The sequence below is a fragment of the Ciconia boyciana genome, chromosome 16 (assembly GCF_034638445.1).
Source record: "Ciconia boyciana chromosome 16, ASM3463844v1, whole genome shotgun sequence".
Lineage (NCBI taxonomy): Eukaryota > Metazoa > Chordata > Aves > Ciconiiformes > Ciconiidae > Ciconia > Ciconia boyciana.
In genome coordinates, this window is record NC_132949.1 from 15,112,740 (window position 1) to 15,135,628 (window position 22,889).

At 64.3% G+C, this 22,889-nt stretch overlaps 3 protein-coding genes across 3 annotated transcripts; all 3 read left to right on the plus strand.

Moving 5' to 3' along the window:
- Positions 1-13: 13 nt before the first annotated feature.
- Positions 14-9,517, plus strand: RELA (RELA proto-oncogene, NF-kB subunit). The gene is made up of 9 exons (XM_072881550.1): positions 14-156; positions 698-846; positions 1,362-1,510; positions 3,015-3,106; positions 3,668-3,796; positions 4,908-5,012; positions 5,671-5,883; positions 8,234-8,314; positions 9,246-9,517. The coding sequence occupies exons 1-9, from the start codon at positions 147-149 to the stop codon at positions 9,515-9,517; spliced, it is 1,200 nt and encodes a 399-aa protein (XP_072737651.1). The 5' UTR covers positions 14-146.
- A 1,337-nt stretch (positions 9,518-10,854) lies between these two features.
- Positions 10,855-14,395, plus strand: DRAP1 (DR1 associated protein 1). Its single transcript, XM_072880724.1, has 7 exons — positions 10,855-11,017; positions 11,691-11,763; positions 12,003-12,096; positions 12,396-12,515; positions 12,873-12,963; positions 13,387-13,469; positions 13,905-14,395. Exons 1-7 carry the CDS (start codon positions 10,976-10,978, stop codon positions 14,029-14,031), a joined length of 630 nt encoding a protein of 209 aa, XP_072736825.1. The 5' UTR covers positions 10,855-10,975; the 3' UTR covers positions 14,032-14,395.
- A 2,964-nt stretch (positions 14,396-17,359) lies between these two features.
- On the plus strand, positions 17,360-22,288 carry LOC140660162 (solute carrier family 22 member 6-A-like). Its single transcript, XM_072880695.1, has 10 exons — positions 17,360-17,995; positions 18,387-18,490; positions 18,596-18,750; positions 19,299-19,467; positions 19,552-19,675; positions 19,761-19,876; positions 20,276-20,490; positions 21,189-21,297; positions 21,407-21,610; positions 22,032-22,288. Exons 1-10 carry the CDS (start codon positions 17,360-17,362, stop codon positions 22,111-22,113), a joined length of 1,914 nt encoding a protein of 637 aa, XP_072736796.1. The 3' UTR covers positions 22,114-22,288.
- Positions 22,289-22,889: the final 601 nt, after the last annotated feature.

The following is a 22,889-nucleotide window of genomic DNA, read 5'->3' on the forward strand; positions in this document are numbered from 1 at the left end:
CAAAAGAAAGGGGCGGGGCCTTCCCGGCAGCCGCGGTCACGTGGGGTGGAGGCGCTTCCGCAAGCGGCGGCGCGATCGTGTCGCCTCCCCCCCCCCGCCCCGGTGTCCCCGGGACCCCCCTGGTGTCCCCCCCCATCCCTCCCGCCATGGAGGACGGTGAGTGTCTCCCCCCTTATTTTGCGGGGTCCCCCCCTTTTTCCTCCCCCTGTGAGGCCAAACACGGCGGGGGCCGTCAGTAGGTTCCAGGATTAACACGGGAGCGAGGGCGCTTTAAGGAGGAAAGGGGCGCGTTAAAAGGGGGGTGTCCTAATAAAGGCTTAAGGGGTTTGGGGGACCCCCCTAATGTGACCCCCCAATGTGATTCCCCCCCTCTTTTTCACCCCAGTGACCCCCCGGATCTTCTGTCCTTCCTCCTGCAGCAGGGCTGGGGTGCGCAGGGTGAGTGGGGGGACCCAGGAAGTTCGGGGGGGGGGCGGATCCCCAGGAAATCCAGGAGTCTGGGACCCCCCCCCTCCATTTTCCTGCTTGGGTCTGGGGGGGCAGGGGGCTGGTTGGGGGGAGCGAAGAACCCGGGTGCCTGGGTCCCTTGTGGGGGGGTCACCCGGGTGCCTGGGGCCTTTGTGGGGGGGTCACCCGGACACTGGGGGGGGGGGTCCCCTTTTGGGGGGCTCACCCGGACGCCTGGGTCCCCCGGCAGAGGCGGGGGGGGCCGCCCCCTTCGTGGAGATCCTGGAGCAGCCGAAGCCGCGGGGGATGCGCTTCCGCTACAAGTGCGAGGGGCGCTCGGCCGGCAGCATCCCCGGCGAGCACAGCACCGACACCACCAAGACCCACCCCACCATCCGCGTGAGTCTCCCAGTATAAACCAGTATAAACCAATATAAACCAGTATAGGCCAGGACACACCGGTACGTGCCTAGGGACCCCCTCCTGATCCCTCCCAGGGCCCCCACGGTGTCCCTATCCCTGAGGAGCACAGCACCGACACCACCAAGACCCCCCCGCCCCAATCCGTGTGAGTTTCCCAGTATGAACCAGTATGAACCAGCATAAACCAATATAAGGCAGTATGCAATGGGAACCCCCACCTGAGAACCCCCCTCAACCCCTCCAGGGCCCCCCCAGTGCCCCCATCTCCGGGGAGCACAGCACCCACCTCACCAAGACCCACCCTCCCATCCATTTCAGCGTCCCGCTATAAACCAGTATAAACCAGTATGCACTGGTGCCTGCCCAGGAACCCTTCTGACCCCTACCGGGGGCCCCCACCCCCGGGGAAGCACACCACCCACCCCACCGAGACCCACCCCACCATCCGCGTGAGCCTCCCAGTATAAACCAGTATGCCGTCTCTGTTCCAGGTGAACAACTACCGGGGCCCCGGGCGGGTGCGGGTGTCGCTGGTGACGAAGGAGCCCCCCCCCCGCCCCCACCCCCACGAGCTGGTGGGCAAGGACTGCCGGGATGGCTACTACGAGGCCGAGCTGCCCCCCGAGCGCAACGTCCACAGGTGGGGAGGGCAGGACACCTGGGTCCCCCAAATATATGGGGTGTCCCCCCCCCGGATGCCTGGGTCCCCCCAGTATATGGGGTCTCCCCCTCCCGGATGCCTGGGTCCCCCCAGTATATGGGGTCCCCCCCCCTCCCAGATGCCTGGGTGTCCCCCCCGGATGCCTGCATCCCCAAATATATGGGGTCCCCCCTCCCAGATGCCTGGGTCCCCCCCGGATGCCTGCATCCCCAAATATATGGGGTCCCCCCTCCCGGATGCCTGGGTCCTACCATGGATGCCTGGGTCCCCCCAATATATGGGGTCTCCCCCCTCCCGGATGCCTGGGTCCCCCCGGATGCCTGCATCCCCAAATATATGGGGTCCCCCCTCCCAGATGCCTGGGTCCCCCTGGATGCCTGGGTCCCCCCAATATATGGGGTCTCCCCCCTCCCGGATGCCTGGGTCCTACCATGGATGCCTGGGTCCCCCCTCCCAGATGCCTGGGTCTCCCCCCGGATGCCTGAATCCCCCAAATATATGGGGTCCCCCTCCCAGATGCCTGGGTCCCCCCCGGATGCCTGCATCCCCCAAATATATGGGGTCCCCCTCCCGGATGCCTGGGTCCTACCATGGATGCCTGGGTCCCCCAAATATATGGGGTCCCCCTCCCAGATGCCTGGGTCCCCCCGGATGCCTGCATCCCCAAATATATGGGGTTCCCCCTCCCAGATGCCTGGGTCCCCCTGGATGCCTGCATCCCCCAGTATATGGTGTCTCTCCCCTCCCAGGTGCCTGGGTCCCCCAGTATATGGGGTCTCCCCCTCCTGGGTGCCTGGGTCCCCAAATATATGGGGTTCCCCCAATACATGGAGTCCCTCCCACCCGGATGCCTGCATCCCCCAAATATATGGGGTCCCTCCCTCCCGGCTGTGTGGGTCCCCCAATATATGGGGTCTCCCCTTCCCAGATGCCTGGGTCCCCAAATATATGGAGTCCCCCCTTCCTGGATGCCTGGGTCCCCCAGTACATGGAGTCCCCCCCGGATGCCTGCATCCCCCAAATATATGGGGTCCCCCCACTCCTGGATGCCTGGATCCTACCCTGGACGCCTGGGTCCCCCCAATATATAGGGTGCCCCCCGATGCCTGTGTCCTTCCCCCAGATGCCTGGGTCCCCAAATATATGGGGTGCCCCCACTGAACGCCTGGGTCTCCCCCAAACACCTGGATCCCACCCCGGATGCCAGGGTCCCCAAAATATATGGGGTGCCCCTCTTGGATACCTGGGTGCCCTCTCCCCCTGCCCCAGACACCTGGGTTCCCCCCCCCGGGATGTCTGGGTCCCCCAAATATTTGGGGTGCCCCACCCAGATGTCTGGGTCCCCCCTGGACGCCTGGGTCCCCCAAATATAGAGGGTGCCCACCACCCCGGACGCCTGGGCGTCGCCCCCGGGATGCCCAGATGTCCGGGGGGGCGGGGGGAACCCAGGCATGCAGGCTGACCCCCCCCATTTTGGGGCCAGTTTCCAGAATTTAGGGATTCAGTGCGTGAAAAAACGGGAGCTGGAAGCGGCTGTGGCTGAGCGGATCCGCACCAATAACAACCCTTTCAATGGTACTGGGAGGACTGGGAGCACTGGGAGGGACTGGGAGAGGGACTGGGGGTTACTGTGAGGGGGCTGGGGGCTACTGGGTGGGACTGGGACTTATTGGGAGGTGCTGTGGAGGCTATTGGGAGGGACTGGGGGGTTTACTGGGAGGCACTGGGAGTTACTGTGAGGTGCTGTGTGGACTACTGGTAGGGGCTGGGGGTTACAGGGAGGCACTAGAGGGGTCTGGGGGTTACTGGGAGGCATTGGGAGGTGCTGTGGGAGTTACTGGAAGGGGCTGGAGGGGCACAGGAAGGTGCTGGGGGTTACTGGGAGGGACTGGGGGTTGCTGGGAGATGATGTGGGGGATATTGGGAGGGTTACTGGGAGCACCAGAGGATGCTGGGGGGTTACTGGGGGTGCCGGGGAGGTTACTGGGAGTGCCGGGGTTCTTACTGGAAGGCATTGGGGGTTACTGGAAGGGACTGGAGGGGTTACTGGGAGCATTGGGGGTGCTGGGGTGTTACTGGTGGTTACTGGTGGTTACTGGGCGCACCGGGGCGGGTGCTGACGGTGTGCCCGGGCAGTGCCGGCGGAGCAGCGCGGGGGCGAGTACGACCTGAGCGCGGTGCGGCTCTGCTTCCAGGTGTGGGTGCGGGGCCCCGGGGGGCTGCGCCCCCTGCCCCCCGTCCTCTCCCAGCCCGTCTACGACAACCGTGAGTCCCTCCCGGAGCCCCCCAACACCCCCAGAGCCCCCCCCCAGAACCTCCCCAGACCCCCATAGCGTCCCTTGAGCCCCCCCCCAGACCCCCGTAGATCCCCCTGCAGCCCCCCTAGACTCCCCAGATCCCCCCAGACCCCCATAGCCCCCCCAGGCACCCCCAGACCCCCTGTAGCCCCTCCCAGATCCCCCTCGACCCCCCCCATAGCCCCCCCGACCCCCACGTTCCCCAACACCGTGCACGCCGTGACACCGTGCACGCCACCGTGCATGCACGATCGCTTGGCGTGACACGTGACGCACCGTGAAGTCACGTGACACGCCAAGCAATCACGTGACATGCCAGGCTGTCACGGAACACGTCAACTACATGACATGGCACGTGGCCACGTGATACGCCGTGTGTTGGCATGACATGCCATGCGATCATGGGACATGCTGTGTTGATGTGTGACGTGCCGGTCACGTGACACGCCATGCACATGCCACGCCAGGCAATTATGTGATGCCGTGCGGTCATGTGGCATGCCATGTGTTCACACGACGCTCTGTGCAGTCATGTGACATGTATGGCGGTCACGTGACATGCAATGTAGGCCTGTGACATGCCAGGCAATCATGTGACAGGCCGGGCAGTCACGTGTCCTCCACATGTGTGAGGCCAGGGCTGGCGGTGCCGTCCCCAACACGCCTGATACGGGCGTGGCCTGGGACTGTCACCCCTGTGTCACCCCCTGTGGCCCTATGTGACCCCCTGTGACCCCACATGACCTTGTGCCACGCCATGCCATCCTGTGTGACCCCCTGTCACCCTGTGCTGCCCCATGTCACCCTGTGTGGCCCTGCGTGACCCCATGTCACCCCATGTGACTCTCTGTAACCCCCTGTGACCCCACATGACCTTGTGCCACCCCGTGCGACCCCCCTGTCACCCTATGTCACCCTGCGTGGCCCTGCGTGACCCTGTCTCACCCCACGTGACTCTATGTAACCCCCTGTGACCCCACGTGACCTTGCGCCGCCCTGTGTGACCCTGCGGCACCCCACGTGGCCTTGTGCCACCCTATGTCACCCCACGCGACCCCCCCCCCCCCTCGTGTCCCCAGGAGCCCCCAGCACGGCCGAGCTGCGGATCTGCCGGGTGAACCGGAACTCGGGGAGCTGCCGGGGGGGGGACGAGATCTTCCTGCTCTGCGACAAGGTCCAGAAAGGTCAGGGCACGACGGGGACCCCCCCAGACACCTGGGTGTGTGTCCCCCCCCCCCCAGATGCCTGGGTCCCCCCCAGGACGCCTGGGACCCCTCCAGACACTGGGGTGTCCCCCGCTCCAGATACCTGGGAGCCCCCCACAAATGCCTTGGTTCCCCCTGGGCACCTGGGCCCCCCCCCAGAGTCCTGGGTCCCCCTCGAACGCCTGGGTGTCCCCCTGGATGCCTGGGTCCCCTCGGGTCACCTGGGTGCCCCACCAAACCCCTGGGTCCCCCCAGGTCACCTGGGTCCCCCCCAAGCTCCTGGGTCACCCCTAGATGCCTGGGTCCCCCTCTGAACACCTGGGTCCCCCCAAATGCCTGGGTCCCCCAAATGTCTGAGCCCCCCCAAACACCCGGGTCCCCCCAGCCACATGGATCCCCACCAGACACCTGGGTGTCTCCCCCCCAAACACCTGGGTCCCCCCAGATGTCTGGGTCCCCACCCCCCAGATGCCTAGATCCCCCCCGGACAATTGGGTCCCCCCACATACCTGGGTCCCCCACCAAAAACCTGGGTTCCCCCAGCTGCCTGCCCCCCCCGCCAGATGCCTGGGTCCCCCCCAGGGGGTGTCCCGTCTTGTCCCTCCCCCCCCCGCCATTAACCCTTGGCCACCCGCAGAGGACATCGAGGTGCGTTTCTCGGCGGAGGGCTGGGAGGCGAAGGGCTCCTTCGCGCAGGCCGACGTTCACCGCCAGGTCGCCATCGTCTTCCGCACGCCGCCCTACCGGGAGCCGGCCTTGCGGCAGCCCGTCACCGTCCACATGCAGCTCCAGCGCCCCTCTGACCGCGAGCGCAGCGAGCCCATGGACTTCCGCTACCTGCCCCACCACGGTACTGCCCCGGCGGCGGGGGGACGCACGCTCCTGGGTCCCTTTTGTCACCCTGGGGGCACGCCTGGGTCCCTTTTGGGCATCGTGGGGGGCAATTCTGGGATCCTTGGGCTACTCCTGGGTCCCTTTTGTCACCCTGGGGGCATGCCTGGGTCCCTTGGGGCAAGCCTAGGTCCCCTGGGGGCACTCCTGGGTCCATGGGGCCACGCCTGGGTCCCTTTTGTCACCCTGGGGACACGCCTGGGTCCCTATGGTTGTCCTGGGGCCACTCCTGGGTCCCCTTGGGGCACTCCTGGGTCCCTTGGGGGCACATCTGGGTCCCCGGGGGCATGCTTGGGTCCCTTTTGTCACCCTGGGGACACGCCTGGGTCCCTATGGTTGTCCTGGGGCCACTCCTGGGTCCCCTTGGGGCACTCCTGGGTCCCTTGGGGGCACATCTGGGTCCATGGGGACATGCCTGGGTCCCTTTTGTCACCCTGGGGACACGCCTGGGTCCCTATGGTTGTCCTGGGGGCACTCCTGGGTCCCTTGGGGGCACATCTGGGTCCCCGGGGGCTTGCCTGGGTCCCTTTTGTCACCCTGGGGGTACGCCTGGGTCCCTTGGGGCAAGCCTAGGTCCCCTGGGGGCACTCCTGGGTCCATGGGGCCACGCCTGGGTCCCTATGGTTGTCCTGAGGCCACTCCTGGGTCCCCTTGGGGCACTCCTGGGTCCCTTGGGGGCACATCTGGGTCCCCGGGGGCATGCTTGGGTCCCTTTTGTCACCCTGGGGGTACGCCTGGGTCCCTTTTGGGCATCGTGGGGGGCAATTCTGGGATCCTTGGGCTACTCCTGGGTCCCTTTTGTCACCCTGGGGGCATGCCTGGGTCCCTTGGGACAAGCCTAGGTCCCCTGGGGGCACTCCTGGGTCCATGGGGCCACGCCTGGGTCCCTTTTGTCACCCTGGGGACACGCCTGGGTCCCTATGGTTGTCCTGGGGCCACTCCTGGGTCCCCTTGGGGCACTCCTGGGTCCCTTGGGGGCACATCTGGGTCCCCGGGGGCATGCTTGGGTCCCTTTTGTCACCCTGGGGACACGCCTGGGTCCCTATGGTTGTCCTGGGGGCACTCCTGGGTCCCTTGGGGGCACATCTGGGTCCCCGGGGGCTTGCCTGGGTCCCTTTTGTCACCCTGGGGGTACGCCTGGGTCCCTTGGGGCAAGCCTAGGTCCCCTGGGGGCACTCCTGGGTCCATGGGGCCACGCCTGGGTCCCTATGGTTGTCCTGAGGCCACTCCTGGGTCCCCTTGGGGCACTCCTGGGTCCCTTGGGGGCACATCTGGGTCCCCGGGGGCATGCTTGGGTCCCTTTTGTCACCCTGGGGGTACGCCTGGGTCCCTTTTGGGCATCGTGGGGGGCAATTCTGGGATCCTTGGGCTACTCCTGGGTCCCTTTTGTCACCCTGGGGGCATGCCTGGGTCCCTTGGGACAAGCCTAGGTCCCCTGGGGGCACTCCTGGGTCCATGGGGCCACGCCTGGGTCCCTTTTGTCACCCTGGGGGCATGCCTGGGTCCCTTTTGTCACCCTGGGGACACGCCTGGGTCCCTATGGTTGTCCTGGGGGCACGCCTGGGTCCCTTGGGGGCACATCTGGGTCCCCGGGGGCTTGCCTGGGTCCCTTTTGTCACCCTGGGGGCATGCCTGGGTCCCTTGGGACAAGCCTAGGTCCCCTGGGGGCACTCCTGGGTCCATGGGGCCATGCCTAGGTCCCTTTGGGGCATTGTGGGGGGCACTTCTGGGACCCTTGGGCTACTCGTGGGTCCCTTCTGTCAGCCTGGGGGCACCCCTGGGTCCCTTGGAGCACCCCTGGGTCCCTCTGGGGCATGCCTGGGTCCTTTTTGTCACCCTGGTGGTACTTTGCGTGCTCTTAGGGCTCTCCTGGGTCCCTTTTGTCACCCTGAGGGTACTCCTGGGTCCCTTTGGGGCATCGGGGGGGCACTTTTGGGACCCTTGGGCCGCTCCTGGGTCCCTTTTGTCACCCTGGGGGCACCCCTGGGTCCCTTGGGGCACCCTTGGGTCCCTCTGGGGGCATGCCTGGGTCCCTATGGTCACTCCTGGGTCTTTATTGTCACCCTGGGGGCACTCCTGGGTCCCTTCTGGCGCCTTGGGGTCCTCCTGGGTCCCTGCGGTCACTAGTGTGACTGGGGGTTGTTGGGGGGGTTACTGGGAGGTCACTGGGGATGATTCAGAGGTGACTGGGAGGTAACTGAAGTGACTGGGAGTGACTGCAAACTGACTGGAGGCTTCCTGGGTGTTACTGGGAGGTGACTGGCAGGGAACTGGAGGTTACTGGGAGGTAACTGGTGTGACTGGTGCAGGGGACCTGCAGTGCATCGAGGAGAAGCGCAAGCGCACCCGCGAGACCTTCCGCTCCTTCGTCCAGCGCAGCCCCCTGCCCGGTGCGGGATCGGGGGACTGGGGGGGCCCAGGGGGATTGGGGGTCCTGAGGGGGTACTGGGGCCCTGGGGACATCCCTGGGGAGGTAATGGGGGTCCCAGGGGAGTATTTGCGGTCACAGGGGTGGTCCCCGGGGGGTATTGGGGGCCCTGGGGAGGGTTCCTGGGGTGTATTGGGGAGGTATTGGGGGTCCCAGAGGGGACTGGGGGCCCTGAGGGGTCCCTGGGGGGTATTGGGGTCCCTGGGGAGGTTTAGGGCAGTATTGGGGGTCCTGGGGGTATTTGGGGTTCCCTAGGCAGGTATTGAGGGTTCTGGGGCTCCCTAAGGGGGGTATTGGGGTCCCCAGGGAGGTCCCTGGGGGTATTGGGGTTGCAGGGGTGTATTGGGGTCCCGGTGGGGTATGTGCAGTCCCTGGGGGTCCTTGGGGGGTATTGGGGGTCCCTGGGGAGTATTTGGGGTTCCCAAAAGGGGAGATTGGGGATCCCCAAGGGGGAGATGAGGGGTGCCCAGGGGGTATTTGGTGTCTTGGGGGGTATATGGGGTCCCTGGGGGATATTGGGGTCCCTGACAGTGTCCCCCATTCCCCCTCCAGGCCCGGTGCCCCCGAGACCCGGCCCCCGGCGCATTGCCGTGCCCTCGCGGCCCACGCCGGCCCCAGCCCCCAGCATGGGTGAGCCTGCAGAGGGGCATGGGGGGGGCAAATGAGGAGGGGGTAAATGGGGGGCAAATGGGGTGAGGTGCAAGGGGGCTAAATTGGGGGGCAGATAGGGGTGGGGGGCAAATAAGGGGCAGAAAGCGGGTGGGGGGCAAAGGGGTGGGGGAAATGGGGCTTGGGGGCAAAGCGGAGACAAGTTGGGGGCAAAAGGGGGTGGGGGCAAATGGGGGCAGGGGGGCAATAGCGGAGTCGAGCCCCCTCTTCCCTTCTCCCCTCAGCTCTGCCCCCAGGCCTCCCCTTCTCTTTTGGGGGCCCGGGGGGGCTTTTGGGGGCCCCCGCCCCCGAACCGGAGCCCCTGGCCGAGGCCCTGCTGCAGCTGCAGTTCGAAGAGGGCCCCCCAGGAGGGGGGCAGCGGGCGGGGGAGCCCCCTTTGGATTTAGGGGCACTCCTGGGGACCCCCTTTCTCCCCTCTCGATACCATCAATGCCGCCGACGTCCAGCGCTTGTTGGGCCCCCCCTGACCCCCAGCTTTTGGGGAGCCCCCGCCTGATTTTGGAGGGGGGGCTTCTGATTTTGGGGGGGCCCCCCAAGATTTTGGGGCCCCCTCCATGCTGATGTCGTACCCCGAAGCCATCGCTCGGCTGGTGCAGAGTCAGCCCCCGGGGGGCCCGAAATTGGGGGGGCCGCAGTTGGGGGGTCCTGATCTGGGGGGACCCGATTTGGCGGGGGGCCCCCCGAGGACTCGCTGCCTTCCCTGGGGACCTGGACTTCAGCACCTTCCTCAGCCAGTTCCCCTCCTCCTAACTGGGGGGACTGGGGGGTTACTGGAGTCACTGGGAGGCTTCTAGGGGGACTGGGAGGCTACTGGGAGGCTTCTGGGGGGCTGGGGGGCTACTGGGAGGCTTTTAGGGGCACTGGGGGGTTGGGGGGCTACTGGGAGGCTTTTAGGGGCTACTGGGAGGCCTTTAGGGGGTACTGGGGGGCTACTGGGAGTCAGTGGGAGGCTTTTAGGAAGTACTGGGAGTCACTGGGAAGCTTCTAGGGGGGACTGGGGGGCTACTGGGAGGCTTCTAGGGGGAGTTGGGAGGCTACTGGGGTGCTACTGGGAGGGTTCTGGGGGCAACTGGGGGTGCTGCTAGGAGTCACTGGGAGACTTTTAGGTGGAGTGGAGCAGTCCCAAGGAGCTACTGGGATGCAACTGGGAGTTGCTGGGAGGCAACTGAATGGCTACGGGGGGTCGCTGGAAGCTGATGGGGAGTCCTAAGGGGGACCGGACTGGGGTTACTGGGAGGTTACCGGGGGCAACTGGGAGCACTGGGAGTGTCCCGAGGGACCACTGGGAGCTACTGGGCATGACTGGGAGGCAACTGGGAGCTACTGGGGACCATGGGACTGCAACTGGGAGCTACTGGGAGGATACTGGGGGTGGGGGGGTGTCACTGGGAGTTGCTGGGGCTCCCCCCGCCCTGCCTTCCTATTGGCCACTACCACTTCATCCCGCCCCTCCGGGGCACTGCAGCCAATGGGAGCACGGCTGCCCCCCCCCTTGGCAGCATTAACCCCGCCCCCCGGAACCAAAGTGCCTTTGGGGGAGGGGGGAAGCCCCGCCCTTCCCCCACCCTGCTGGGGGTCACCCCAATAAACGTTCCAAGGCCAGACCGCTCTTTGATTGACAGCGCGGAGGGCGTGCCCAACGCCGGGAGGCGGGGTCTGGACGAGAGAGAGGCGGGGGGCGTGGCCGGCGCGGGGGAGGCGGGGTCTGGGTAGGGGAGGTGTGGCTCGGCAGGAGGCGGAGCCGGGGAAGACCGAGGGGGCGGTACCGAGCGCTGTGCGGGCGGGGCGGTGCGCCTGCCGGAAGAGGCGTGGCTTCGTCCCGGAAGGGGCGGGGCGGGCGGCAGGCCGCGGCGGAGCGGAGCGGGACCGGGGCGGGCGCCGGGAGGCGGCGGCGGCGGGAGCGGCCCAGCGGGGCTGGGGCCGGGCCCGAGCGGGATCCAGCAGGGTCGAGGCGATGCCGAGCAAGAAGAAGAAATACAACGCGCGGTTCCCGCCGGTCAGCGGAGAGGGCCGGGCCCGGGGCGGGGGCTGCCAGCACCATGGCAACAGGGAGGGTGGGCGTTCCCGGTGGTGCTTGGGAGGGCGGGGCTTGGGGAGGGCGGGACTTCCTTGGGGTGGAGCCTGAGGGGTTCTGAGCGGGATGGGGTGGGGTCTCGCCGTGCACAGGGGTCATCCCCGCCAGGGCGTGGTCTCGGGGAAGGGGCGGGGCTTGTGTGAGTGGGCGGGGCCTGTGTGCATGGGGCGGAGTCTCACCCCCCCTTCCTCCTTTCTGCGCCCAGGTGAGGGGATGGAGCTGGGGGGAGTGTCCTCGGAGGGGGGCGGAGCTTGACGTGTGTGGCCTCGGGGCGGGGCGTGATGGAGTGGGTGGGGCCTGTGTGCAGGGGGCGGGGCTCTTTCACCTTTCCAGGTGCAGGTGAGAGGATGGAGCTGGGGGTGTGGTCTCGGGTAGGGGGTGGGGCTTGAAGGGCATGGTCTTGAATGGGGCGTGGCTTGTTGCAGTGGGCGTGGTCTGTGCAGGGGTGAGGGCTTATCCGCTTTCCTCCTTTCCAAGCCCAGGTGAGAGAAGGGAGTTGGGGGCGTGGCCTCTGATTGGGGCTGGGGGCGTGTTCTATGCGGGGGCGTGGCTTCTCGGGGGCATGGCCGTGCCTCAGTTTCCCTCTTTCCTGCAGGCGCGGATCAAGAAGATCATGCAGACGGATGAGGAGATCGGGAAGGTGGCGGCCGCCGTCCCCGTCATCATCTGTATCCTCCCGGACGCCTGGGACCCCCCGGGGTCCCCCCCACCCTGGACGCCTGGGTCTCTCCTTGGCCACTTGGGCTCCCCCTGGCCGTTGGGTAGCCCTGGGTCCCATGGTGTATGGGGCGGTGGGGTGCCCCGGATGCTGGGGGAGGGGGCCCGGATACCTGGGTCCCCCATGGTTGGGGGAGGGGTGGGGGCGGGGCCCGGACGCCTGGGTCCATGCGGGTCCTTAGCAGCGCAGCCCGGGCGCTGGAGCTTTTCCTGGAGTCGCTGTTGCGGAAGGCCTGTCACGTGACCCAGTCCCGTAACGCCAAGACCATGACCACCTCCCACCTGTGAGTGACCCCCCCGAGGTGCCTGGGTCCCCTTTGGGGGTGGTGAGGGTTCCCCAAATGCCTGGGTCCCCTTCAGGGGGTGGGGAAGGGTCCCCCAGACACCTGGGTCACCTTTGGGGGTGGGCGAGGGTCCCCCGGACACCTGGATCCCCCTTGCACTTCCTGCCTCAGTTTACTCGCTCCCCCCAAAGACTCACGGAAGAAATTGGTGCTAGGGGCGGGGCTTAGCACTGAAGGGTGGGGCTTGTGGATGGGTGTGGCACATGGGCGTGGCCTTCTGAGGCCCCACCCTTTTCCAGGAAGCAGTGCATCGAGCTGGAGCAGCAATTCGACTTCTTGAAGGATCTGGTGGCGGCGGTGCCCGACATGCAGGGGGAGGGCGAGGAGCCCCACGGCGAGGGCGAGCGGGGACCCCGAAGGTGGGCTGGATGCCTGGGTGTGTCCCCCCCCCCCCCCGTGTACCTGGGTCCCCCCCAACACCTGAGGTCCCGATGTGGGTGCCACAGGGATACGGGAGGGGGTGACCCCTGGATGCCTGGGTCCTCAGGGAACAGGGGACAGGGTCTGGGGTGGGGGGTGGGGGTCCCGCAGACACCTGGGTCCCCTCCCCGAATGCCTGGGTCCCCCCTGACACCTGGGGTCCTGATGTGGGTGCTGCAGGGATGCAGGGTGGGGGCGTCGCCCCAGTGCCTGGATCCTCTGGGAATAGGGGTGCGGGGGGTTCTGGGGGTCCCCCGGACACCTGGGTCCCTGACGGGGGGTGGGGTCTGTTACAGGGGTCGTCGCCCAGGTGCCGGCCGGAAGAATGGGGGTCCCGGGGCGAAGGGGAAGGACCCCAAACAGTCTGGGACGGACTCGGAACAGGAGGTGGGGAGGGCAGCACCCAGACGCCTGGGTCCCCTGGGGGTGGGGGTGGGAGGGGTCCCCCTGGAGGTGGGGGTGCCCGAACACCTGGGTCCCCTGGGCGGGGGGCAGTGCCCGGACACCTGGGTCCCCTGTGTGTGTGTGGGGGGCTCCCCTTGGAGGTGGGGGGTACCCAGATGTCTGGGTCCCATGGTTTGGGCCCAGATGCCTGGGTCCCTTGAGGGTGGGGGGTCCCTGGAGGGTTTGGGGGCCCCCTTGGAGGTAGGGGGAGCACCCAGATGCCTGGGTGCCCTGGGGATGGGGGGGGGAGTACCTGGACACCTGGGTCCCCTGGGGGTGGAATTGGGGTCCCCTTGGAGATATGGGGGGTGCCCAGATGCCTGAGTGCCCTCGCTGTCATCGTGTCCTCCCCCCTCCTCCCCCAAGGAGGACTCTGAGGACAGTGACAGCGACGCGGAGGAAGAGACGCCGCAGCCCCCCCCACCCCGAACCCCCCTCAACTTCACCACGTACCCGCCTGGGCACCTGGGGCCTTTTCGGGGGGAGGGGGCACACTGGGATGCCTGGGTCCCTTTTGGGGGGGGGCACATGCAGACACCTGGGTCCCTTCGAGCGTGGGGGGGCACACCCAGACCCTGGGTCCCTTTTTGGGGCGGGAGAGGGGCACACCCAGACGCCTGGGTCCCTTGTGGGGGGCAGGGTGAGGACACCCCAAAACCTGGGTCTTTTGGTGGAGAGGGGAGGGAGTTGGGTGTAGCCCCCCGGGATGCCTGGGTCCCTTTTTTTTTGGGGGGGGTGCCCCAGGATGCCTGGGACCCTTGGTGTGGGGGCTTGAGGGGGGTGAAGCGGGACCCCCTGGATGCCTGGGTCCCTTGGGGGGGAGCTTGGGGGGGGTGAAGCAGGACCCCCCTGGACGCCTGGATCCACCGACCCCTCTCCCGCAGCCCCGGGGTGCCCTTCGCGCCGCTGGGACCCCCTGCGCTCCCGGGGGGGCTCCCGGGGGGGCTCCCCCCAGCCCCTGGCCCCCCCCGTGCCCCTGAGGAGGAGGAGGATGAAGACTACGACTCCTAGTGCCCCCCACCCCTTGGTTTTTGCCCGTTTTCCCAGGATTTCAACCCATTTCGAGGCCAGGTGCCACGTCCCAGTATGGTCTTACTGGGAGCATGGGCCTCGGACCAGTTGGGGGCTGGGGGGCGGTACTGGGAGCACTGGGAGCCCCCCCCCCTGCGCCGGGTTGAGGGCACTGGTGTAATGAGTTGTGACCGTTCGCAGGTGGGAGGGGGGTGGGGCTCAGCCTGGATGCCTGGGTCCCCCCTCCCGGATGCCTGGGTCCCCTTTTTGGGGAGGGGGGTGGTGGTGGTGGTTTTGGGGCCCGTTGGCGGCTTTTAACGAGTCGGGGGTTTTGTATCGGCTCAATAAAGTTCCCGTTTCCGTATGCCTGGGTCCCCCCCCGACGCCTGGGCCCCCCCCCGACGCCTGGGTCCCCCCCAAACGCCTGGGTCCCCCAAACGCCTGGGTCCCCCCCGGTCCTGGGTACTTGGTTCCGTTCTCGACCACTAGAGGACAGCAGAGACCCTATGGGACCAGCCAAGCGTTCTATAGGCGCCTATAGGCTCCTCTAGGAGAACTTCTAGGATCTATAGAAGTCTTTTGGGGGGGTTATAGGGCTTTGAAGGAGCCCATAGGGGAGTTTACAGGGGCCTGCAGGAGCTTTTAGGAGCGTTTATAGGGACTATAGGATTTCCTAGGCGGTATAGACATCTATAGGAGCCTATAAGGGGGTTTATAGCGGCTTATAGGAGTCTGTAGGTGGTCTATAGGGGCCTATAGGAGCTCATAGGGGCATTTTAGGGACCTATAAGAGGGTTTATAGGGCTGCAGGGGACTTACAGGATGCTGTAGGGAGCCCATAGGGGATATGGGGGGGCTATATGGGTTTGTAAAGGTTTAGAGGGTACTATAGGGAATCTACAGGATGTGTAGGGGTTTATAAGAGTCCACAGGAGATTGTAAACGTCTGTAGAGGCACATAAGGGATCTATAGATATCTATAAGACATGTATAGAGACCTGCAATGCATCTTGGAGGGGCTCGATAGGGAGTTATAGGCAGCCTATAGGGTCCCACAGGAAGTTTTGGAGGAGCTGTGGGGGATCCTTAGAAGGCTAATGGGCCGCTATAGGCATCTACAGGGGCCCTGGGGGAGTCTCTAGGGACCTATAGAGTCCCTATAGACAGTATTGGGGTCATGTAGGGGTTGCTTGGGGTCTATAGCAGGGCCAACAAATGGATCAGGGGGGTCCTAAGGGGGTGGGGGTTGATCTATAGGGGTCCTACCCTATAGGGGCTCTATAGGCCCCTCCAGGCGCGTGTAGGGCCGGCGGGCGGGGGGACCCAGGCGTCCGGTGGCCCCAGGCGTCCGGGCGCCTGCGGTGCTGGAATCCGCCTCCTCCCCCCCCGCCCCCCCTTGGCCTAATCCCGGTGACACTTTAACCAAAAGAGCCGCTTTTCGCCTTATATAACGGGGCCAGCGGCTGGGGGGACCCTGGGGCCGGGGACGTCACCCCAAGGAGGCCAGGTACCGACAGCGGCAATGGGACGGGGTGGGAACCCTGTGGGGCATGGTGGGGACGTGGGATGGATTGGGGACATGGGGACAGGTTGGGGACATCGCGGAGGGGACGTGGGATGGGTTGGGGACATCGCGGAGGGCACGGAGTGACAGGTTGGGGACATGGAGGGGCATGGTGGGGTCATGGGATGGGTTAGACATTGGGACAGGTTGGGGACATCGCGGAGGGGACCTGGGATGGGTTGGGGACATCGGAGAGGGGTTGGGGACATCACAGAGGGGATGTGGAATGGGTTGGGGACATCAGAGAGGTGACTGGGATATTTGGGGCCCCTGAGGGGCATGGTGGGGATGTGGGATGGGTTGGGGCCACCAGGAGAGGTTGGGGACATCGTGAAGGGGATGTGGGACGAGGACATCGTGGAGCAGAGAGTGGGACAGGTTGGAGATGTTACGGAGGGGACATTGAGGAGGAGCATGGTGGGGATGTGGGACAGGTTGGGGACATCAGGGAGGAGATGGCGGCATTGGACTAGCATGTGAGGACAAGTTGGGGACATTGAGGGGGGACCAGGGAGCGGGTCAGGTTGGGGACATCGCGGAGGGGATATGGGATGTGCTGGTGACACAAGGTGGACATCAAAGGGTTGGGGACATCGAGGAGGGGTTGGGGACCAGGGAACATTGGGGACACCAGAAGAGGGTCCATGAGGACGGGTTTGGGACAATGAGGGGATGGGGACGTTGGAGAGGGGACACGGGACGCCCTGGGGACCAGGGGACATGGGACCAGGACGTGCTGGGGACATCAGAGAAGGGACCCTTCACCTTGGGGACATGGGAGTCACAGCTGGCCGGATGTCCCCGTCCCTGGGGAGCCGCACTGAGGTGGAGCAGGGACAGGGACACGCTGGGAGGGGATGGGGTCATCAGGAGGGGTTGGGGACGTGTGACGCAAGTGGTGACACCGTCCCCATCTGATCTGTGTCCTTGGTGGTCACCATGTCCCCACACTGTGTCCCTGCAGTCCTTGTCCTTGTGCCTGCCCCGAGTCCCCTCCCCATGTCGGACCCATGCCACCATGGTCCTGTGTTTGCCCCATGTCCCCGTCTCCACATCTTTGTCCCCATCCCTGTGTCCGCTGTCCCCACATCCTGGTGTCCCCATCTCAGCGCTCCTGCTGGTGTCTGACCCGTGTCCACACAACACTCATGTCCCTTGTCCCCGTGGGTGGCAATGTCCCTTGTGATGGTGTCCCCATGGGTGATGATGTCCCTGTGGGTGATGGCATCCCTGTGAATGACAGTGTCCCAGCGGGTGGTGTCCCCATGGGTGATGGTGTCTCCGTGGATGACTGTCCCAATGTCCCCATGGGTGATGGTGTCTCCGTGGATGACTGTCCCAATGGGTGATGGTGTCCCCATGGGTGGTGGTGTCCCCATGAGTGATGGTGGTCCCCATGCCCTGGTGTTCCTGTGTCCAACGGCGTCCCTATGGGTGATGGTGTCCCCGTGGGTGATGGTTTCCCAACGAGTGACAGAGTCCCTGTGGGTGATGGTGTTCCCCATACCCTGGTGTCCAGCAGTGTCCCTGTGTCCAATGCTGTCCCCATGGGTGGTGGTGTCCCCATGGGTGGTGGTGTCCCCATGAGTGATGGTATTCCCCATGCCCCGATGTCCCTGTGTCTGATGGTGTCCCTGTGGTTGACAGAGTCCCAGTGGGTGGTGGTGTCCCCATGAGTGATGATGTTCCCCATGCCCTTGTGTCCAGTGGTGTCCCTGTGTCTGACGGTGTCCCCTGCGGGTGACGGTGTCCCCGCACCCCAGGATGCCATTTGGGGCAGTGCTGGCGGAGGTTGGGGGGCTGGGACGCTTCCAGGTGCTGCAGACGGCGCTGCTGGCAGTGCCCATCCTGCTCATGGCCAGCCACAACCTGCTGCAGAACTTCACCGCCGCTGTCCCCCCCCACCGCTGCCGCATCCCCGGTGTCACCCCCGGTCCCGGTGCCACCCCAAGTGTCCCCAGTGCCACCCCAGGGCCACCCGGAGCCACCCCTGATGGCACCTCAGCGGCCTCTGATGGCACCTTGAGGCCCTCCAACACCATCCTGAGGTCTCCTGATGGCACTTTGGGGTCCCCTGATGGCAACCTGGGGTCCCCCGATGGCACCCACGTCGCTGGTGCCACCCATGTCACATTTGATGGCACACCGGGGTCTCCCGATGGCACTCATGTCCAGCCTGATGCCACCTTGTGGTCCTCCAATGGCACCCTGGGGCCTGCTGGTGCTACCCTGGGGTGGTCCAATGGCACCCTGGGGCCACCCGATGCCACCCTGGGGTCCTGTCGGCGCTACGTGGCCTCGTCCCCTGCCAACGGCAGCACCGGTCCCCGTCCCACCGAGCCCTGCCACGATGGCTGGGACTACGACCGCAGCATCTACGTGGCCACCATCGTCACCGAGGTGGGGACAGGGACATGGGGACAGGGGAGGGTGAGGTGGGGAGGGGTGGAGGATGGAGGGTGGGAAGATGACCACAGTGGCCACCAACATCTCCAAGGTGGGGACGGGGGGCAGGGATGGAGGGATGGAACCAAATGGAGATGGAGGGGTGGAGGTAAAGTTATATGGCGTTGGGAGGATGGAGATGGAGCCATATGGAGATGGGAGGATGGAGGTAGAGTCATATAGGGTTGGGAGGATGGAGATGGAGCCGTATGGGGAAGATGGGGCTATGGGGATGATGTGGGATGGAGGTGGTGGAACAGATGGATAGATGGAGAGGAGAAAAGAGGAGGGACTGATGGGTGGAAGGAGAGGACATGATGTCCTCACCTCATCTCCATCCCCGTAGTGGGACCTCGTCTGCAGCTACCGGCAGCTCCGGCAGATGGCCCAGTCCATCTACATGGCTGGGGTCCTGGTAGGCGCCCTGGTCCTGGGGGGCCTCTCGGACAGGTAAGGGCAGCAAAGACCCCTCCCTGTGCCTCAGTTTCCCCATGGGCCATTGGACAGACCATCACCCAGTGGCACCCAGTGACACCCAGTGCCTCCCTGTTGCAGGTTTGGGCGCAAGGCCATGTTGATGTGGTCCTACCTGCAGCTGGGGGTGATGGGGACATGCACGGCCTTTGCCCCCAACTACGCATCCTACTGCGTCTTCCGCTTTGCCGGTGGCATGGCCCTCTCCGGCTTCGGCCTCAGCATCGCCTGCCTGGGTGAGGGGACAGGGATGAGGATGACCACGGGGACCTGGGGGGGACAATCAGCATGGCCACGGATGGGGACAACCCAATGGCTGTGGATGAGGATGTCCCGATGACCGTGGGTGGGGACATCACCGTGGCCATGCAGAGGGACGTTGCCGTGGCCATGGATACGGATGTCCTCAACGACGATGGCGGGGGACGGTGATGAGGATGGCCACGTGGCTCTGGGTGGGGACAATCAGCATAGCTGTGGATGGGAATGACCCAATGGCCATAGATAGGGATGTCCCAATGGCCATGGATGTGGACATCACCATGGCCATGGAGAGGGACACTGCCATGGCCATGGATGCAGATGTCCGCAACGGCCATGGTTGGGGACATCCCCCTCTCTACAGATGGAGACGTCCCTATGGCTCCTGATGGGGACATCACCATGGCCATGGATGGGCCTCTGTGGTGCAGATGCATCTGGACATGATGGGGAGGCCACATTCACAAGGAGGGTCATGGAGGGGGGAACACCAAGTCAGCCGTGTCCCCATGGTCCCTTGCAGTGGTCGAGTGGATCCCCACACCCTACCGTGCCATCACCGTGGCCATCACCGGCTTCGCCTACACCCTGGGCCAGATCCTGCTGGCTGGTGTGGCCTACACTGTCCCCCACTGGCGCTGGCTCCAGCTCACCGTCTCCCTGCCCTTCTTCGTCTTCCTCCTCTACTCCTGGTAGGATGCTTGGATCCCTTGGGGAAGGCCATGGGGACATGTGAGGCTCTCTCTGTGCCTCAGTTTCCCCCTTGCTGACTGCAGGTGGTTAGCTGAGTCTGCCCGTTGGCTGGTGCTCTCGGGGAAGGCCGAGAGGGCCGTGAAGGTCTTGCAGCGAGTGGCCAGGATTAACAAGAGAAAGGAGGAAGGGGAGAAGATCACGGTGGAGGTATGGTGGCCCTATGGTGGTGGTGGGGTGTCTTGGTTTCCCACCCCTGTCCCGCACCAACGTCTCCCATTTCCCCCTCTCCCAGATCCTGAGGTCCAACATGAAGGAGGAGCTGGCTGGTCTGAAGTCCTCCTACACCATCTCCGACCTGGTCCGGACCCCAGTCATCCGCCACATCTTCTTCTGCCTCTCCATCGTCTGGTGGGGCTGGGCTGGGGAAGTCTGGTGGGGATGAGGAGGAGGAGGGAGGGATAGGTGAGGGGGTGCAGGGATGGAGAGGTGGGTGGAGAGTTGTAAGGCTGGCTGGCTGGATAGTTGGATGGATGGATGGATGGATGGAAGGACGGAAGGATGAATGGTTGGCTGGTTGGAAGGATGGATGGAAGGGTACATGGACAGATGGTTGGAGAGTTGGTCAGATGTATGGATGGGTGAATGGAAAGATGGACAGCTGGACAGACAATCAGTGAATCCAGCCATCCAACTGTACCACAGCCCTCTTCTCCTCCATCTGAGATCCCTACCCTGCCCCATGCGATGGTGACATCCCAGGGAGGTCACACCACCTCGAGGTCCGTGCCTCTCTCTGCCCTGCTCCAGGTTCTCCATCAGTTTCTCCTACTATGGGCTGGCCATGGATCTGCAAAACTTTGGTGTCAGCATTTACCTCATCCAGGTGATTTTCGGTGCCGTTGACTTCCCAGCCAAAGTGGTGGTGACCATCTCCCTGAGCTACATTGGCCGGCGGGTGTCACTCATGGTGGCCCTCTTCTTGGCGGGACTGGTCATCATTGCCAACATCTTTGTCTCCACAGGTGGGTGTGACGTGGTGATGGGGGTCTTCTGCACTGCTCTGTCCATGTCCCCACCAGTCCATCGCACAACTCTGCTTTGCTCTTCACCCATCCCTCCCTTCTCCAGCCATTGAATCACACACCTACCTACCTCTCCATCCATCCATCCATCCTTCTCACCACCCACCTATCCATCCCCCCATTTACCCAAAGGATGGTTCAGGTTGGAAGTGACGTCTGGAGGTCATCTGGTCCAACCCTCCTGCTCAAGCATGGCTACCTAGAGCTGGTTGCCCAGATGGCTTTCGAATATCACCGAGGATGGTGACTCACCATCTCACCACCCATCCATCCATCCATCCATCTCACCACCCAGCTATCCATCCCCCCACTTACCCACAGGATGGTTCAGGTTGGAGGTGACCTCTGGAGGTCATCTGGTCCAACTCTCCTGCTGAAGCAGGGCCACCTAGAGCTGGTCACCCAAGACTATGTCCAGATGGCTTTTGAATATCGCCAAGGATGGTGACTCACCATCTCACCACCCACTTTCCATCCATCCATCCATCCATGTCTCCAACCATCCATCCAATTACTTATCTAGCTATCCATCTATCCATCCCTACGTCCTCCCTTCTTTCTCCTTCCCACCGTCATCCCATCCCTGAGGTGGCTCCTGCCCAAATGCAGAGTCCACCCCATCCATCTCTCTGCCCCAGAGCTGCAGACGGTGCGCACGGCGCTGGCCGTCATCGGCAAGGGTTGCCTCTCCGCCTCCTTCAACTGCGTCTTCCTCTACACCACCGAGCTCTACCCCACTCCCATCAGGTAAAACCCCATCCCCATGACCCCGCAGTGGGGCAGGTCCCCCATCACCCACCCATGACACCCTCAAGGTGGTCCCTGCCCCATGTTGACCCCCAAACGGTGCCGGCAGGCAGACTGGGCTGGGCTTTGGCAGCACCATGGCCCGAGTGGGTGGCATCGTGGCGCCGCTGGTGAAGATGATGGATGAGTACTACCCCTTCTTGCCCCCTGCGGTCTATGGGGTGGCCCCCGTGGTGGCAGCCGTGGCGGCCGGCTTCCTCCCAGAGACCCTCAACACGCCACTGCCCGACACCATCGAGGAGGTGGAGAGCAGGTGGGCATGTGGCAGGAGGGGATGGATGGATGGATGGATGGATGGATGGATGGATCTAGTGGCAGATGAATGACTGGATTTTGTGGATGGCCGGAGAGATGAACAACTGGATGGATATGCTGACGGATGGAGGGGTAGGTTGGTAGGCAAAGGGGGTGGGATTTTGGATGGATGATGGTTGGATGATGGACGGATGGATGGACGGACTGAAAGATGAAGGGGTTTTGGATGGATGGACAGATGGATGTGTTGAGGGACAAGTGGATGGGTGTGTTGGCAGAAGAATGAGCGATATGAGTGGCTGAATAGCTGGACAGATGGATGGACACGGTGCAAGCTGGGTTGCTTCCCACCCTGCCAGTGGCTGCTCCATCCTGCCATGCCTCACAGACCCTCCTCCTCCTCATCTTCCTCCTTCCAGGGCCAAACGGAAGAAGACGGATGACCCCAAAGAGAAGATCCCCCTCCAGCCCCAGGACAAGGCCCCACAGAAGGAGGCCTGAAGAATCACAGGGTCTGTGGGGGGACAGCACCCTGCGCCCAGCCACCAGCAACCACCCTCCCCCATGGGTCCCAGCAGCCTTGTTTTGGGGATGGGTATGAATTTGCTGCCTGCCCCACAGCTGGTGACCTCCCTGTGTGGGGCAGGGGAAGTCCTCGGAGGAATAAAGCTCTGCTGGGGACAGCGTCTCGGGGTGTTATCTGAGCCCACCCAAGGTCTCCTCCAATAAGATGACACCCAATAGCCACGTCCAAGGTCACCTCCAATAGGACAATGCCTAAGATCTCTGTCCCTGAGGTCACCTCCAATAAGATGGCACCCAAGAACACCACGTTGGAGGTCACCATCAATAAGATGACATCTCATAACCTTGTCCCCAAGGCCACCTCCAGTAAGATGACGCCCAAGAACCCCCATGTTGGAGGTCACCTTCAATGACACCTCATAACCTTGTCCATGAGGTGACAATGCCTAAGAACCTTGTCCCTGAGGTCACCTCTAATAAGATGATGCCCAAGAACCCCCATGTTGGAGGTCACCTCTAACAAGACAGTGTGCAATAACTCCAAACACACCCAACTCTTGTCCTGGGATGGGGTCCCCCAAATCGCAGAGAAGGGGGGAAAGGGCAAGGAGCTCCCAAATCCCATCCCAGCCCCCTCCCAGCAACCTGTGGGGCTGCCACCATGATGCCCCTTCCCCGACTTCCCTCGCCTGGGCCACCCTGGCCCTTGCTCCCACTGCTGATGTGTCCCTTGGCCCCATCAACACCCTCAT